This window comes from Carassius gibelio, chromosome B17 (assembly GCF_023724105.1).
Source record: "Carassius gibelio isolate Cgi1373 ecotype wild population from Czech Republic chromosome B17, carGib1.2-hapl.c, whole genome shotgun sequence".
NCBI lineage: Eukaryota > Metazoa > Chordata > Actinopteri > Cypriniformes > Cyprinidae > Carassius > Carassius gibelio.
This window is the reverse complement of record NC_068412.1, coordinates 3,898,195-3,916,697: the sequence shown is the minus strand read 5'-3', so window position 1 is coordinate 3,916,697 and position 18,503 is coordinate 3,898,195. Positions and strand designations below refer to the sequence as shown.

Here is an 18,503-nt window from a genome sequence, read left to right as displayed (position 1 = left end):
CTGATGTCACGGTTCGGTTCGGTTCGGTTCGATACGTTTTAGATACAGCAAAATGTAAAAACATCTCAACTTTTCAGAATGCCGCAAGCGCACCGCGGGTCATGTGACAAGAACCAACCAATCAGCTTCATCCTTTCCCGTAACAACGTTGAGAGCTCAGCCAAGATGAAGGAACAGCTGATCATAGTTGTATATGGATTGCAATTTTGAAATAAATTCAGTAGCAGAGCTACTGCAAGCGATTTTTAGAGCTGCAAATCCATTTATACTTCGCTGAAATTTCCGCGTCTCATGGAGAGAGCACGTCATTGTTGCTTAGCAAAGACAGACGCCTCATGAGCGCTTCTGCCCGAGCGCTTTGGAAAGGAGGAGAAAGACGCGCTTAGCGTTTTCCATGCGTTTTTAGGCACGATATGTGAACGGCCCCTAAGGCGCTCGCTCACTCAGCACGCGCTGAAGGCTCGTTGCAAAATGTCTAATGCATTTAACAGACCAGAAATATAAGATCCTAAAATAACCAACAGGTCTGGTGTTTGGGTTGGATTCCCTGTAAGCTATAGTGTCTAAATGCTGCAGGGATAGTTTGCTGCGTGCATGTTTCTCCTTTTTTTCGTCTTTTCCCAGATAGTACTGACGCATATATCCCAGATATTCCCGCCGGTTTTTTTTTTGTTTTTTTTTTTATTCCCGCTGGTGTACCCTGTCATGTTGCAGATGCGACATACCGTTGTTTTTTTATCCACCACTCTCTTGCCATCACCATTATAGCTTAAAGGGAATCCAAAGTGCACCCAAACACCAGACCTGTTGGTTATTGGAGGATCTTCTCATTTCTAGTCTGTTAAACGCATTGGCTATTTTGCAACGAGCCTTCAGCGCGTACTGAGTGAGCGAGCGCCTGCTGAGTAGCCTAACATAAACATATAAGATGGTGTTTTTTTCTTCTTCGGGAGTGTCAGGGGCGTTGCCTGTTACGTTGTTTGGGTTATTGGGCTACCTTGTTGAACGCATATCATTATATTTCTTTCTCTCTCTTTTTTTTTTTTTTTCAAATATAATTAATTACTCCAACGAACCGTTCGGTATACATAATGCGTACCGCGTACCGAACCGAAAGCGTCGTACCGAACGGTTCAATACGAATACGCGTATCGTTACACCCCTAATATATATATATATATATATATATATATATATATATATATATATATATATATATATATATATATATATAAAATTATATATAATTTTTTGACAAAAAAGGTGCCATAGTTTTAATAAAGTTAGAAAAATGCCAATACAAAAGTAAAAATAAAATTCCCCTGTAAATCACTCTAAGGAGTCAAATATCATCTGGTAATGGGAGGGCTAATTTGTGATCAGATTTTTTGATTAAACATTAGGAAAAAAAATAATTAAGCTCTATCTTAGAAAGCTGAGACATGACTTCATTCAGAAGGCATAAAAATGAACGGAACTCAAAATAATGAAACATTAAGTGACATATATTAGTTTAAACAGTTCTTAATGTCAGTTTGAAGCATATAAGCATATATGAAATACACAGATTCTGAAAGGCATTCATAAATAGTTTTTATACAGTTCTTAATGTCACTTTGGAGGAGAGCATGACAAATTTTGTAAAGCTGATTTGAAAACCACCACACATTAAAATATATAGACTTAAATAAATAAATTGCCCCATGTGACCCTTGTGAGCAAGTACTCCTGGGAATTCCCCCCGGTTTAAAAAAAACGAAATTCAAGCCCTGACATCTGATCAGCAACTTATTATTAATCAATTATTATGAATTTTCTACATGTCACTGCTATTACTGCATTTACCCCCTTGTTATTAATTAAAAACTGAAATAGATTATTATTAGTAGTAGTATTTTACATTATTATAACTTTGTAGATGATACCGGGTCCAAAATGACCCGAACATGAAACCTATACATATACACATTTTTGTTTAAATAATTACATTACTTGAACAAACAAATGAATGAACATACAAACAAATAAATGATGTTGTAGAAGCTTCATTGCCTTATTATTCATTTTTATTATATATTTTTAAATGTATCTCTTCTGAATCAAAATGTAGTAAATACTGCTGCTGCAAATCTAACAAATATGGAATAACCCCCCAAGAACCAGTTATACATGATCACCCCATAGCAGACCTATACAGGTGGAGCTGGGGAAGGTGGAGGCTTTCTGACAGAAACACTAGTACATATTTAAATGTTTAGCAGCGAACTCATTGGCTACTTATACAAGAGAGAGCCAATCAGCTGTGCCATGTGATAATGATGTCATCATGTCATATTGAGTTACTGCGCCAGAACTCTGTATTTAATTCTGATACTATGTTGATGTTGATGATTTGATTTGCTAATGCAATAGCAATAATGTAAAAACAATACAAATATACAGTGCTTATCCATCTGCATACTCCGTCTCACGCCGCTGTGTGTGTTTCAGGCTGCTGAACAGGATGGCTGCTGAGGAGCGGCACATGACGTCCAGCTGTGGTTCCTACATCAAGACAGAGCCCTCCAGTCCATCCTCTCTGGTGGACACAGCCAGCCACCCCAGTCCCGGCGCACATTCGGACGCCAGCGGCGGCTACGGCAGCACCATCAACAGTCACTCCAATGGCCTGGACTCTCCACCCATGTTCACGGTGGGTGGGCCGCTGGGCGCAGTGGGGAGCGCCTGCCGTAAACGCTACGAGGACTGTTCCAGCACATTACTGGACGACCCTGGCTCCATCAAGTGCGAGTACATGCTCAACTCCATCCCAAAACGCCTGTGCCTGGTGTGCGGAGATATCGCGTCGGGGTATCACTACGGTGTGGCCTCCTGTGAAGCCTGCAAGGCCTTCTTCAAGAGAACAATACAAGGTATTTCATGTACATGTTGTGCTTTCTACACACTACAGGTCAAAGATTGTTTTAATGTTTTGGAAAGGAGTGTTATTGAGGCTGCTTTTAATTGATAAAAAAAAAAATACAGTACAACTTGTGAAATATTATTACAAGCAGCTGTTTTCTGTGTGAATTGTGAATCTCTGTTAAAGTGTAATTTATTTCTGTGATGTACAGCTGTATTTTCAGCATCATTCCTCCAGTCTTCAGTGTCACATGATCTTCAGAAATAATGAAAATATGATGATTTGTGCCTCTTCTTATTTTTGTGGAAAGTGTGATAGAGTAATCAAGATTTAATTAAAAAAAGAAAAAGGAATAAATTAATTAGCAGCCTCTTCGTATAGGATGCTTTAAATTGGTCAAAGTGACAGTAAAGACATATATAACAAAACATTTCTGTTTCAATTAAATGCTGTTCTTTTGAACTTTATTTGTCTATGAGTCCTGAAAAATAAAATCAAGCACATTTTCCACAAAAATGTTTGGCAACACAACTGTTTTCATCAGTTCTTGAGCAGAAAATCATCATATTCTGATTTCCGAAGGATCATGTGACACTGAAGACTGGAGTTATGATGCTGAATATTTCATCACATGATCTGAGAATGAGAAACATTGAACCATGCATGGTCAACTGTCAATAAAAAGACAATGTGCATATTGACATTATCATGCCATGGACATGGTGATGTATGGTGTGGCGCCAGAAGTGACGTTACAGTAATCAATCCAGTTGATCTCCTATAAGAGGTTTACTGTTACAGAGACATTTGATAAGATGACCACACTGACCAGAACACCGAGTGGATGAAATAGTGTCTCTTCTCACTGAAGCACAGAAGAAATGGACAAACCAAAGGTTTCACACTGATTAATAGTAAAAAAATCTGGTCCACGTTGTGTCTCATTTTGTCTGAAGGAAAAGAAAACAGAACAAAATTCAAGACCAGTGTTGTCTTCATGTTACTTGTAATTTTCTTAGAAATTAAATTAGATAATGTAAGTTTGACAAAAAAGTTTCCCCCAAAAGATCATTTAAAGTCATTATTGTGTTAAATTGATAAACATTACAAAAAAGGAGCTTTAGACATAAATATTTTTATTCAACATAGCAATAGATTGGAACTATTTTTATTTTTGTAAAACTCCATTTAACAAAGGTATTGTCAATATTAAATAAAATACAGAAAACCATGGGGTTAGTTAATGCCGTTAAAACCTACGGACAGATCCGGTGTTTTCTGTGGAGTCCTGTGAGTGTTTTAAGCTGAGTGAGACTTCTGTGGTGCGTGATGTTCAGGTCAGAACAGACATGGAGCATCACACTGTCAGATTGGATTGACACAGACAAGAGGACCAGTGTCCTGAACCAGATACTAATCACAGGGACTCTGTCTGTGTGTGTGTGTGTTTCATAGACCTTCAACCTTCGCTAATCAAAAGAGTTACTGTATTAATGAAATTAATTCATTCGTTAATCCATTAATTGCATAATACCCCACATTTCCCAGTGATCACAAGACTATATCTCACAAGATATATTTGGCACACATGCCTAAACGCAGGAATACACTGATACAGTATCTGAGGTGTCATGTATAGGACACACTGTTCTAAATGGAAATGGTCACATTAAATATAACATTTACAGATAAGAATATTATTGTTGGCTGAGTGATTAGTTGTAAACCATAAAAAAAAAAAAACACACTCTAAATGATCTTTGTTGTTAAACATCCAATCTCCTTCATATCTTCTGTTTGATGGTTTTCATTTTTTGTAAAAAAAAAAAAAAAAAAGTGTAAAAGCTCTTTTAGTGTCATTGTACAAATCTTTCCTGATTTTGCTCAAGTAATAAGGTCAGTAATATCTCCAGATGAACTCTTACTGGACTTAAGCAGCTAAGCTTTACTTGATTCTCCATCAATCATGTTTTAGAGTCTCAAATCTGATCCTCAGGATCTTTTGAGGAGCGTTGGTTTCCAGAAGCTTTACTTTCACTGTTCCTCAGCGGAGGAATGATCTTCACAAGCCTCCAGAACATCTCACATCTTCTGAGGAGCCTTGATTTCTTCAGCTCTCCATCACTGTGTTATATGTGCAGATCATTTACATCTCATCTTACTGACACACATTACTTGAGTAACAACTGATATATAGATCACTTTATGTCAGTATCTGCTCTGCTGTTTTATTACACGGCTCTGTGGAATACTTGATTCTGATTGGTCAGTCGTTCTATTTCAAGGTATGTCATAACAACCGGTAAAAGCTGATAACACAGGCTCATACAGGTAACTGAAGTTGGTGCTGTACTCTTGCTAGGAACTGTTTTTCTTGGTGGAAGCTTTGCATTGTTTAGCTAATAAAATATTAAAACTCGATTCAAAATGATGAACAATTATTTCATTATAGCCTCGTTTACACTGCAGGTCTTGTTACCCAATTCTGATTTGTTGCCAATTTTCCAATGTTTTTTGCTGTCCGTTTACATGTTCTTTCAATTGTGACCCATATCCGATTCATGTGTTTATACTTGCCATACCTCCTGAAACATCAGGCATGTGTTGTAGTCATTTACCGCCTCCACGTGTGCTTCCTTACGAGAATAATGTGACTTGTGCTGACAAAACGAGTCACAATGAGCAATTAAAAACAAAAAAAATGTGTGTGGGGGCTTATATTCTAACACTCAGTCAAAAAATGACTGAGTCACCCATTTGAAGTCGATAGTAAAGTCCTCTGTCTTTTCTTATAATTAACTACTATATTAATAATCACAATACAGCTATTTTTTTCTTTTTAATTATATGTTTGCAATTATAAATAAGAACAGATGCAAAAAAGTAGCCTAGAAAGAAACAAAAAATGCATTACGTTAATCATTTTATATCTAAACTAAAGCTTTCATGTAGGAAAAACAGTCAAACGTAAAAATAATTTGTGTGTTCATTACAAATAAATAGATTATTAAAACTACAAAAGCAGTTCAGTTAAAGAGCAGCCAGTGATGCCCTCTTTTCTTGTACTGTTAGATTATCATTATGATAATGATACAGACTATCTTATACTGTAATGCATGGGTCTAATATAATGTTACACATCAGATGTTTTCCCGCAACAGTTCCCCAAGCGTTCACTTAGGACAGAGCAGATTATGTTTGTGTGAATTCTGAAATACACTAATTCTGTATACGTGTGTATTTATTGGGATCGTGCGCCATCAGAAGCACCGTTATACGCACGCACTTCGGCTGACAGTCAATCTGAGAAGCAAGCGGAGAAAGTGTACAAATATAATTATATTTTGCCTGTAGCTCAAAACAGCATGTACAAATTTACACTCATTTTGCCAGCATGGGTCACATATGACGTTGTTAAACCGCGGAGAAGTACCAAATCGTCACATTTTTAATGACGTACAAAATGCAGTTCATCAGAAAATCCAATCTGCCTGTCGCATTGGCACGTATCTGATTTATTTCCACATACTGTATAAATGAGGCCTGAAACTGAACTCGAAATGTCCGAATGCATGCGCTTTTTTCCTGTTTACACTGTCATAGAACAGATCTGATCTGTGTACCATATGAGCAGTGGCGGCTCCAGACAATTTTGATTGGGGGGGCAATGGGGGGTCCTGGTCATTTCAAGGGGGTCTCATGAAAACCAACAAAAAATACAGTGGACACGGCTAATAACTGCATATTACTGCTACTAAACTACAAAAACAGCACATCATATCAACTACTTTGTTTTTAATTAATTAATCAATTGCAGTTTGCAAACAGTATGCTCAAACTTTAAAGGGTTGGCGCTTTAAATGCTTCGCATCACCAATACGCATTAATCCACAAATGACTTAAGCTGTTAACTTTTTTTAGCGTGGCTGACAGTCCGTCTGAACAGGGCCGTGCAGAGACCTTTGGAGGGGCAGGTGCTCAAAGTATAAAAGGGGCACATGGAACAAGGCTTAAAATGGCACTGCTCAAAATATCAATACAGCAATATATTTTACAAATGCTTTGATGCAGTTTTGAAAAAGAAACAATAGAGAAGACAATTTTAAGTTTAAAATAATAATAGCTCTGGTTAAGAAACTGAAATGTCTTAAATTGTCCCAACCTGATGGCTTTTTCTTCTCTGTTCTACAGAATAATTAAGAACAGCTGTTATAGTAAAAACTATGGAAAACACTTGTGCCTCTACATTTTCCTCTTTCTCACCAGCCTCTGTCTCCTGGCTTGCTGTTACCTGCTCTCTTTCTGTCACTTGTGCCTCTACATTTCCCTCTTTTTCTTCCTCTTCCTCCATCTCCTCATTTGATCTATTACTTTCCACTCTCTGTCCATCTAGGAACAAGGCTCAATTTACTATTTCAGCATTAATCTATTATTTTAACCATCACTACTACTCTTGCACCTAATTAATAAGTCCACCTTAAATATTGATACAAAACATAAAAAAACTGATACACTGGAATATAGTGATTAATATTATTATTACTGTTGTAGTTGTTGTTGTCTAAAATTTAACACCTTTGCAATGTAAACAAATGACAGGCTACATTTGTTATTCATATCCTTCACACTGCACTTTGATGTCAGGTATATTATGCATTTTTTATTGACATTGATATTTTTACATTTATTTCCAGAGAGATATATTGAGTTTACAGGCTAAAGTGGTCTTGCTGTGGTAAACACTGTTGCTATTGTAGAAAAAAAATTGCATCACATTTAAAATATAATTATATTTTAATTCATTTCTGAATTGTTTTTATTTTTATAATGATAATTCAGAGAATGAGAAAATCTGAATAAGCCTTACCAGTGTTGTGATAATTATTTTTAAGTCACTCTATGTGTTAAAAAATAAATAAGTACTGTAATATAACAATAGTTTAGTCAAATAACATAAAAAGACCAGACCCTTCGATGCCTGTGAAACCTTTCTCTCTAAAACAACACGCTAGTGTTACTTCTACACTACAGGCTACACACAAAATATAAACAACATATCTGAATGTTCTCACATCACATCGTTCTTGTAAAATAATAATAAGTAAATAAATATCAAAATCACTTCGCTGAGAATGAAACACCCCTTACCAGCAGCCGAGGTGTTGAAAATATCCTTTAGCAATTAAAAAATCGGAATCGTCCCGGTCGGATGAGGTCATGAGATCATCATGTTGGTCATTTTATTTATGGCTAAATTATTATTAATAAATTGTACTAATATTATGATTGGGCGTGGGCAGGCATTACCAAAAGGGAATGTTATTACAAAAAAAAAAAAATTAGAGGAAATTTTGCTTTGATAAAAGGGCACTTAAGGGGCAAAGGAGCAGGTGCTCAAGTGAACCGGTTCTTTCAGAAAATTCGATCAAATAAACCAGTTGAAAAAAAAAAAAAAACGGTTCACTTTTGCGCTCGATGTAATGTCATTCGCGATGACTGCCCTTCATTCAAGCCTTCGGTTTACTCGCGCTCATAACATTAGCACAGAATCAGTTCAGAATCAATCACCAAAAGAATCAGCTCGGTTCAGACGAGCTGTGAGTCAGTCTGCTTCACACTGAATCACACATGCGCAGAATCATCAGCTCCTCGATTCACGAGTCAGACGCGTCCGACAGAAAGGGTTTTCATTCAGTGTACGAATAAATGTCGAAATAATTATTATTTATTATTATTCTGCGTAGTTTGAAGATATTTTTTTATATTTATCCCGGATATATATATATAAATATATATAATCAGGAAGAGGCTGGGGGGTCAAATGGGGGGTCAAGGCGTTTTTTGGCAGGGTCTTGAGACCCCCCAGACCCCCCCTGGCGCCGCCGGTGCATATGAGCAAAAATCTGAATTGGGTCACATGTAAACCAGGCCTATGTCATCCTGGTATTGTGGACTCACGCTCTCGTTTCATACAAACACAGCTGCTGCCATTTTGCCACAATTGTTTTGTACGTTGTAATGGATTATAAGATAACTAACATACTGTTAAGATTTTAAAACATTTTCTTCTTAAATATTTTATTGCCTTAATTATTCATGTGGTGAAATGTTGTGTAATAAGTGGTTTGACTGCACTGTTTCCCTCAAATGACCATCTAGTTTGAACTTGCTGCTTGCTCTCAACTGCTGTTCATGAAAGCTTTGCGTTCACATATTTCAACTTAAATCATTATTTAGTATCTAATTATTTACTTACGTGGCAAGTAACATGTAATAAGCGGGATGTGCATCCAGCCGGTTGTTATCAGAATAAACCCCTTCAGGCTGATACAAGACCCCTGCGCTTCACGTCGTCCTGATCACCCGGTCTGGTTTATTCTGAGATAACAACCGGCTGGATGTACAAAGATCTCATTGATTTACAGCACAAGCAGCAGGATTTCATCATATGCAATTTGCTGCAGATGCTGATATTTATATTTTGGTTCGTTTTGAGTCTCTGAATAAATCTGAGCTGTTTTTTTCCCTCCATATTCTCACTATATATATATACATATTTAGAGTCCGGCTTTAAACACCGACAGACGCACAAAAGCATCCGCGACGAGGCACTAGACCAAACGATTGATTTGAGTAGAACGAGGAGCTGGACAATAAAGAGGAGGAGAGTTACACAAGGCGTCTCAGACGTCTCGTCCCCCTCTTTGTGTTGTCAGATGGTGATTTCCCCTTCTATCGCTGTGTTCTTCCTCTTGGAGCGCTGCCTGTAATGGAGCTAATCTAGAGCCGTTTGTCCGAGCCACAGGAGTTTTGTCAATAACAATCAGCGTTCAGCAGGAGTAATTAAGGCCGAGGCTTTTCATTAGGACGGGGGGAGGGGCTCGTCTCCGGGGACGGCCAGCACAATTAGAAACGCAGGCACGCGTCGCTGGGTAATTTCAGGAAGGAGGGGAAGAAACCCAGGACCTTCTTTAGATTGAAGAGGGACTGGTTTTTGCCTCGTGCAGGAACGGGACGACTAATGGCATAATAAGCAGATGCACAGCTCTAGATGAACAAGGGAGGATTTTAGGCAGAAAGAGACAAGTGGAAGAAAGAGGGCAGGTTGAGATCATGAAGAAAAGGGCAGACAAGGAGCTTCTGACTTATGATGAGACAAGAGGGACAAGAGATGAGGATCAGACATGATTACGAAAGTCAATAACAGGGAGAGAGACCAAACAACCACAAACTCCTGAACAGAAACATATAAATGTCTGTATAATAAATACTGTGTACTGTATGATTAAAATGGAAACAAGGTCTAAAGTATCACAAACATGCTAATACAGATTTGATGGATCCGTGAGTATTCACTATTGATCATTACATTAAATCAGAACCAAATTACTTTAGTCTTATAATGCTAAACAAACAATGAACTGCATCAGTTTTAGTCCATATATAATGATAAAACAATTATCACTAATGTAATAAGTCTAAGCAAAGCATTGACTCTTTTTTTCTTGTTTGAATATATATTGAGTGCGTTTATATGTACAGGTCCTTCTCAAAAAATTAGCATATTGTGATAAAAGTTCATTATTTTCCATAATGTAATGATAAAAATTAAACTTTTATATATTTTAGATTCATTGCACACCAACTGAAATATTTCAGGTCTTTTATTGTTTTATTACTGATGATTTTGGCATACAGCTCATGAAAACCCAAAATTCCTATCTCAAAACATTTGCATATTTAATCCGACCAATAAGAGAAAAGTGTTTTTAATACAAAAAATGTCAACCTTCAAATAATTATGTTCAGTTATGCACTCAATACTTGGTCGGGAATCCTTTTGCAGAAATGACTGCTTCAATGAATCTAAAATATATGAAAGTTACATTTTTATCATTACATTATGGAAAATAATGAACTTTTATCACAATATGCTAATTTTTTTAGAAGGACCTGTATAATCCCATTATGCATAATGAGTCAACAATGTGTGTAGTTATGTGAACACATTATGCTTTTTTCTTTTAACGCTGAAAGTTCAGCTGAAAAATAAACTGATCAACACTGATTTTTGACCATTATCCCAATTTTGTCCGATGTGCAAACCAGCAAATCATTGATAATAGCTTATATATTTTATTTTACAATAATACATTTGATACTGAAATCTTTATTCATTTTTTTTTATTGAAAGATATCCATGCAGCAAAAAATGTATAAAAAATAAAAATAATTTTAAGTAGTTCAAAATTTTCAAAGAATTACCAAAATAAATCTGCTTAAATATATTTCAGAATATATTTACATAAATATATTTCTGCCATTTTATTTTTATATTTTTGAAAATATATTTAAAAAAATATAATATATTTTTATAAGCATTTGAAAATATATTTTTTCCCTCTATATCTTTCAGCAGAAAATACATTTGTCACATTTGTAGAGAATCTTTGTTGTATATAACACGTGTGAACACATAACATTTAGCGTTTATTTATTTATTTTTTAATAAAATGAAGAGATGTATTTTCTTGCCCCTGAAATACATTTTTAAATATATTTTGGTATATGGAGGTTGAAACTTAATATGATTTAAATTTCAAATATAGAAATAAAAATGCTAATGAACATATAATAAACAATAGACATTTACACATAAGACTTGGGCAGCTTCTGAAGCTTTCAACAGTGACCCAAAAATGTTTGCAAATAATTATTCATATCACATTTTAAATTCATGGAAATATATATATATATTTTTTTTGGGCTATACAAACATTAACAGACCATTTGATCATTTAGCATTATAAATGTTACCTTTGTATATTGTCTAAACCATCTGAAACTTGTTAAAAAAAGCTTTAGAAAAAACATTCCATGTATATTCCATGTATAATGTATACCCATAATGTATAAATAGCATTTTTGTGCTGACTTTTTGAGAAGTGAAGTGAAGTGACATGTGGCCATGTATGGTGACCCAGACTTGGAATTAGTGCTCTGACATTTAACCCATCCAAAGTGCACACACCTAGCAGTGAACACACACACACACACACACACCGTAAACACCATTAGAGCACTGGGCATTATTTATGCTGCGGCACCCGGGGAGCAGTTGGGGGTTCAGTGTCTTGCTCAAGGGCTCCTCAGTCGTGATATTGAGAGAACACTGTACATTCACTCCCCCCACCTACTATCCCTGCATGTACAAGACTTGAACTCACAACCTTTGGGTAACGAGTCCGACTCTGTAACCATTGGGCCACGACTTCCATCATTAAAGACCAGATAACCTAAAAAAGGTTCTATTTATGTTACTGGAAGAATGTATGTTCGTATCTTTGTGAGAACCTTGCCAGAACATTCTGAGAACATTCCCTGTTAGCTGTTTTTCTTTCAGTTTTGCTCTAAACCCATAATCATCTTTATTTTGATTTTCCAAGCTGCTCAATCTATGTCCATCATTTAGAGGCGGTCTAAATTAACATGTCTGATCACATGATTGTTCCTGACCGCCGTGACTCACCCCGATCTGCTGCCCATTTTTAACACGGATGTAAACGTGTATGAAAGCCCCATCTCTTTCCTCTATGAAGTAATCCAGGCTGACAGTAAGCCTGTAAAAGTCAAGTTAGATTTTGATGAGAAAGACCTTCTATTTTACTGTAATTTATTTACTTGACCCGAGTCTCTCCCCAAACCATGCCCTGGCACCAGTCCCGAAAAACCATCAAAGAAATTAAAGCAGATAAATGTTGAGAAAAAAAATAAATAAAAAATAAATAAATAAAACTTTGTCTTCTTCAATCCCAAGACTTTTTTTATTTTAAGAATATAACTTTTATAGGATGTCGGAGTAGAGCCATTTTGAGTGGACTGAAGTGATTATGCTCGACCTCCATATTGCATCATTCCTAATTGTTTTCCTTTCTGAATTATTTTTTTCTTTACTAGGATTTTCTCTTTCATTTTAAGAGTAAACGCCCAGATTTCTAAGAATTTTCTTAGAATTTTGTCACTAGGAGCTACATTTTGCATAAAGATTCTTTATGAACACGGGCCTGGTAATTCATTGTAGGCTATAATAAACCTGTTTTAAAAGACATTTTAAAAACATTTTAATTGAGGAGTATCCTAAGCTAATGGCCTATTTATTTATTTTTCTTACAGGCTGCGAGTCACAGCGTGTCAGTTCTGCAGTGATACGCTATGAAATTGTTGCATAATGAGCTCCATAATGAGCTGCATAATGAGCCATTCAGTCAGGTGTATGGCTGAGAAAGAAGAGCTACAAGAAAGAATGTGAGGACAAAATAAATCTATATAATTTTGTGTTTGTAATTTATTTAGAATATATTTAATCATCCCACAAAATAATTTATTATTCAGAGTTCAGAACAATCAAAGCTGATTCTCTAAAAGTCACACTGATTTTCTAAAAAAAATATATATATATATATATTGTTATTATTATTATTATTATTATTATTATTATTATTATTATTAATATTATTATTAATATTATTATTAATGTGGAAAAGAGCTGAGAATATTTTTTGATAAATTGAAAGAACACCATTGTCTGTTACATTTGTTACATTTACAATTATTTGTTACATTTATATTATTTACATCAAGCTTTTATATGGTATAGTTTATATTGTTATTAAAACTTCATAATGTTTAATCTGATTATACATTTAGTCAGGAATTATGGTTTGGAAAAAAGTCTAACTAGTAAAATGTTTACACATTATTTGAACAAGTATATAAATAACTAAAAAGAGATGTTACTCATGTTTATGATCTCTCCTGAATAAAGCGCTTCATTCTTTTTTCTGAGGAAATCTCAAATCCTGGGGTAGTCCACATCACATCTTCTTGGGGTGAATTATGCCTTATTCCTATCATCGCAAAGCAAACAGTAAAAAAAAAAAAACCTTGAAAAAAGTCTCGCTGCATTGTTTTCAGTTGTATGGGAAAGATTATTAGAAGCATTTTTTCTCATGATTTATATATTATTTCATAATTGTATTTTGTAAGGATGCAAATAGTAAGCAGAATAAACATGTTTTAATTTTATATGTACCACATTTTTTTTTTTTTTTTACAATTTTTTTTTTTTTAAATCTGGGCCTCTCCCTGTCTGAAAATAAGCTGCGATGCAGACCTATCTGAGCAGTGTATCTGAGAGAGAAGAAGAGCCATCCGTCTCCTGATGGAGTGCCAATCAGATGTCCAATTTACGCTAACCAACACTGATATTCAAGAAGCATCCTGCTGTAATGATCCCACAGGGATGTATCCCAGAATAGGAAGTCTCAGCCTTTCCTTCTCCAGAAAATATGATATGATGAAGGAGGAATGAGTCCGTGCACATTCTACTTATGGGAAAACCATGAATCAAAAGTGTCTGTTGTCTGGAAGCGCACAGGAAATGTGTTTGATTAGTGCTGTTTAGTTGATCTTGAGAACAAATGGGAAAACGGGAAGTGGAGCGATCAGACATTATCACATTTATTTTCACACCTTTATTTACCCCAAACCCAAAGAGATCTGCTACATTTGCATACTGATTTGTATAACCCAGATAAAAGGGGAAATTTCTAATTATTTAATACATCTTGGGACCGTCTTCTTGATCTGTGCAATAATGTTAACATAATTGCATAAGTTGGGAATGGGGGATGGAAGCGTTTGTGGAAGATTTCAGAGCAGAATAACAATGATGAAGAAGCTTTATCTGCAACCGCTATATATGAGGTTTACTGACCTGGGCCCGGTTCCCCGATAACGCTCACTCTTAGCGCGCTAAGAAGACCTCGAAAAAGTTGGCATCGATTGCTCATGAATCGATTTTCCACTTCACGCGAAGGTGCAATACAGTGTTAAGAAAGACAACGCATTCTATGCAAATGAAACATTCCTCAAATTATTACAGTATCATTTATTTCAACATAGTTTAAGTTATCAGTAAAATATAGATTATAAATTAAATTATCAAATCGTCAGTAATATGTTCACACGATATGTTGTGACGGTTAGACGAACCGGGTATCCCTCGCTAATCATCCACCCTCCTTATCCCATTGTGCCACTTGTGCCGCTTCTTGACATGGGTTTAACGACTTATAAAAATTATGTAATACACTTTTATATTAATGGTAAGGTACTTTACAATCAGAATTGATTGGCAAACATCTGCAGTTACTTCTGTTTAATGCTGTATTGATTGCAATTGGTTTATGTTTTCAATAAAAAAGCAACCTATCTACAATGAACAGAGAAAGAGAGAGTTAGATACAGAATATGCTGGGGAAGCAACATAAAAAAGGGCACCAAGCCTCTCGTCAGAGGAACTTGAAGTTTTGCTGGACCTTGCCACCAGGTCAGATATCACAACCCTATGGTCCACTATAACCTGCACGTTTATGGCCGCGTATCCCTTCCATGATTAGTAGCCTACGCTTCAATACAATACAAGGACCTTGTCGCTTATTTTCTTTCTGCTGCCTCATTTGATTTCCAGTTGTGTCTAGTCTTATCCTGATTAAGATGTGTATTTAAAGTGGTTCCTGTTTTGAGTTCTTTGTCTGGTATCATTTGTCCTAGTGCTACAGTACGTGTAGCTAGTGTTACTAGTTTTCTGTGTTCCCTTGTATTGATTAAAGTCTCTTAATTGATGTACTCCTCATCTCCTTTGTTCCTCACTTTACACTACTCACAGTAGTGCAACCGTGACAAAATACTGGACCCAGATTCAAATTGAGTGGAGTCTTTTTTACCTGTGTTTGTTTTCTGCTTTTTTAAAAAGTGTTTTGTTTCCCCTTTTTCACCGCATTAATGGACATAGCCACTCGGTTGAATGCCTCAGCCCGTCAAGATCTCTCTTTTCTTTGAGTACGCTTAGGAATTATGCAGGCTTGACATGGCATCAGCATTGCATGACGCCACCATCAAATCTCTGTTTTGGCTCGGAGCCAACTACCATTGCTCTGGGGACCTAAGAGACACCAAGGGACTATACTTTAGGGAAGGGATCTTCTGGTGTCTGGGGAGTGTCCGGGCCCAAGCCTGAACCAGCCCACCATAGAGCTCACCAGCCATTGTGTTCCCGAGTCAGTCCAGCCGGCCACATCATTGTCAAGCCCGCCAGCCATGGCTTTCTCAAGTCCGCCAACCACCAGAATGATGAGCCCACCAGGCGCCCAATTCTCCTGTAAACAAGGGAGGAGGATGATGAGAAAAAGATAGTTCACAGCCCTCATCCCAGCTTCAGAGTTCGCTCCAGTGTTCACCCCAAAGCTCGCTCAAGTGTGGGCTCCATTCCCTGAGTTTAGCACAGAGAAGACTCCTTCCCCCGAGTTTAGCCCAGTGAGGGCTCCAGTCCCTGAGTTTAGCACAGAGAAGACTCCTTCCCCCGAGTTCAGCCCAGTGAGGGCTTCAGTCCCAGAGTTTAGCACATAAAAGACTCCTTCCCCTGAGTTTAGCCCAGCGAGGGCTTCAGTCCCAGAGTTTAGCACGGAGAAGACTCCTTCCCCCAAGTTTAGCCCAGTGATGGCTCCAGTCCCCGAGTTTAGCCCAGTGAGGGCTCCAATCCCTGAGTTTAGCCCAATGAGGGCTCCAGTCCCTGAGTTTAGCCCAGTGAGGGCTTCAGTCCCTGAGTTTAGCCCAGTGAGGGCTCCAGTCCATGAGTTTAGCCCAGTGAGGGCTTCAGTCCCCGAGTTTAGCCCAGTGAGGGCTCCAGTCCCTGAGTTTAGCTCAGAGAAGACTCCTTCCCCCGAGTTTAGCCCAGTGAGGGCTTCAGTCCCCGAGTTTAGCCCAGTGAGGGCTCCAGTCCCTGAGTTTAGCCCAGTGAGGGCTCTAGTCTCAGAGTTTAGCTCAGAGAAGACTCCTTCCCGCGAGTTTAGCCCAGTGAGGGCTTCAGTCCCCGAGTTTAGCCCAATGAGGGCTCCAGTCCCTGAGTTTTGCAAAATGAGGGCTCCAGTCCCTGAGTTTAGCCCAATGAGGGCTCCAGTCCCTGAGTTTAGCTCAGAGAAGACTCCTTCCCGCGAGTTTAGCCCAGTGAGGGCTTCAGTCCCCGAGTTTAGCCCAGTGAGGGCTCCAGTCCCTGAGTTTAGCCCAGTGAGGGCTCCAGTCCCAGAGTTTAGCACAGAGAAGACTCCTTCCTTCGAGTTTAGCCCAGTGAGGGCTCCGGTCCCCGAGTTTTGCCCAGTGAGGGTTCCAATCCCTGAGTTAAGCCCAGTGAGGGCTCCAGTCCCTGAGTTTAGCTCAGAGAAGACTCCTTCCTTCGAGTTTAGCCCAGTGAGGGCTCCGGTCCCCGAGTTTTGCCCAGTGAGGGCTCCAATCCCCGAGTTAAGCCCAGTGAGGGCTCCAGTCCCTGAGTTTAGCTCAGAGAAGACTCCTTCCCCCGAGTTTAGCCCAGTGAGGGCTTCAGTCTCAGAGTTTAGCACAGAGAAAACACCTTCCCCCGAGTTTAGCCCAGTGAGGGCTTCAGTCCCAGAGTTTTGCACAGAGAAGACTCCTTCCCCCGAATTTAGCCCAGTGATGGTTCCAGTGCCTGAGTTTAGCCCAGTGAGGGCTCCAGTCCCTGAGTTTAGCCCAGTGAGGGCTCCAGTTCCAGAGTTTAGCACAGAGAAGACTCCTTCCTTCGAGTTTAGCCCAATAAGGGCTTCACTCCCCGAGTTTAGCCCAGTGAGGGCTCCATTCCCTGAGTTTAGCACAGAGAAGACTCCTTCCCCCGAGTTTAGCCCAGTGAGGGCTTCAGTCCCAGAGTTTAGCACGGAGAAGACTCCTTCCCCCGAGTTAAGCCCAGTGAGGGCTCCAGTCCCCGAGTTTAGCCCAGTGAGGGCTCCAGTTCCAGAGTTTAGCACAGAGAAGACTCCTTCCTTCGAGTTTAGCCCAATAAGGGCTTCACTCCCCGAGTTTAGCCCAGTGAGGGCTCCAGTCCCTGAGTTTAGCACAGAGAAGACTCCTTCCCCCGAGTTTAGCCCAGTGAGGGCTTCAGTCCCAGAGTTTAGCACGGAGAAGACTCCTTCCCCCGAGTTAAGCCCAGTGAGGGCTCCAGTCCCTGAGTTTAGCCCAGTGAGGGCTCCAGTCCCTGAGTTTAGCCCAGTGAGGGCATTCAGTCCCCGAGTTTAGCCCAATGACGGCTCCAGTCCCTGAGTTCAGCTCAGAGAAGACTCCTTCCCCCGAGTTTAGCCCAGTGAGGGCTTCAGTCCCCGAGTTTAGCCCAGTGAGGGCTCCAGTCCCTGAGTTTAGCCCAGTGAGGGCTCCTGTCCCAGAGTTTAGCACAGAGAAGACTCCTTCCTTCGACTTTAGCCCATTGAGGGCTCCAGTCCCTGAGTTTTGCCCAGTGAGGGTTCCAATCCCTGAGTTAAGCCCAGTGAGGGCTCCAGTTCCTGAGTTTAGCTCAGAGAAGACTCCTTCCCCCGAGTTTAGCCCAGTAAGGGCTTCAGTCCCCGAGTTTAGCCCAGTAATAATTAATATATTTTTATTCTGCACAGAATAAGGTAGAAATATCCTACTCTATAGTTTTGTACTGTAATAAATGATGTCAATTAGCACTGCATCATTCATAAATTGTATTTATTTATTG

General features: G+C 38.5%; 1 protein-coding gene across 1 annotated transcript in view; it reads left to right on the top strand.

Moving 5' to 3' along the window:
- The window catches only part of LOC127975810 (steroid hormone receptor ERR2-like), an 86,012-nt gene that overhangs the window by 23,926 nt on the left and 43,583 nt on the right, over positions 1–18,503 (top strand). The window contains exon 2 of the mRNA XM_052579798.1: positions 2,491–2,912. Within this exon, the coding sequence (XP_052435758.1) occupies positions 2,491–2,912 (422 nt within the window). The remainder of the gene's footprint in view (positions 1–2,490; positions 2,913–18,503) is intronic.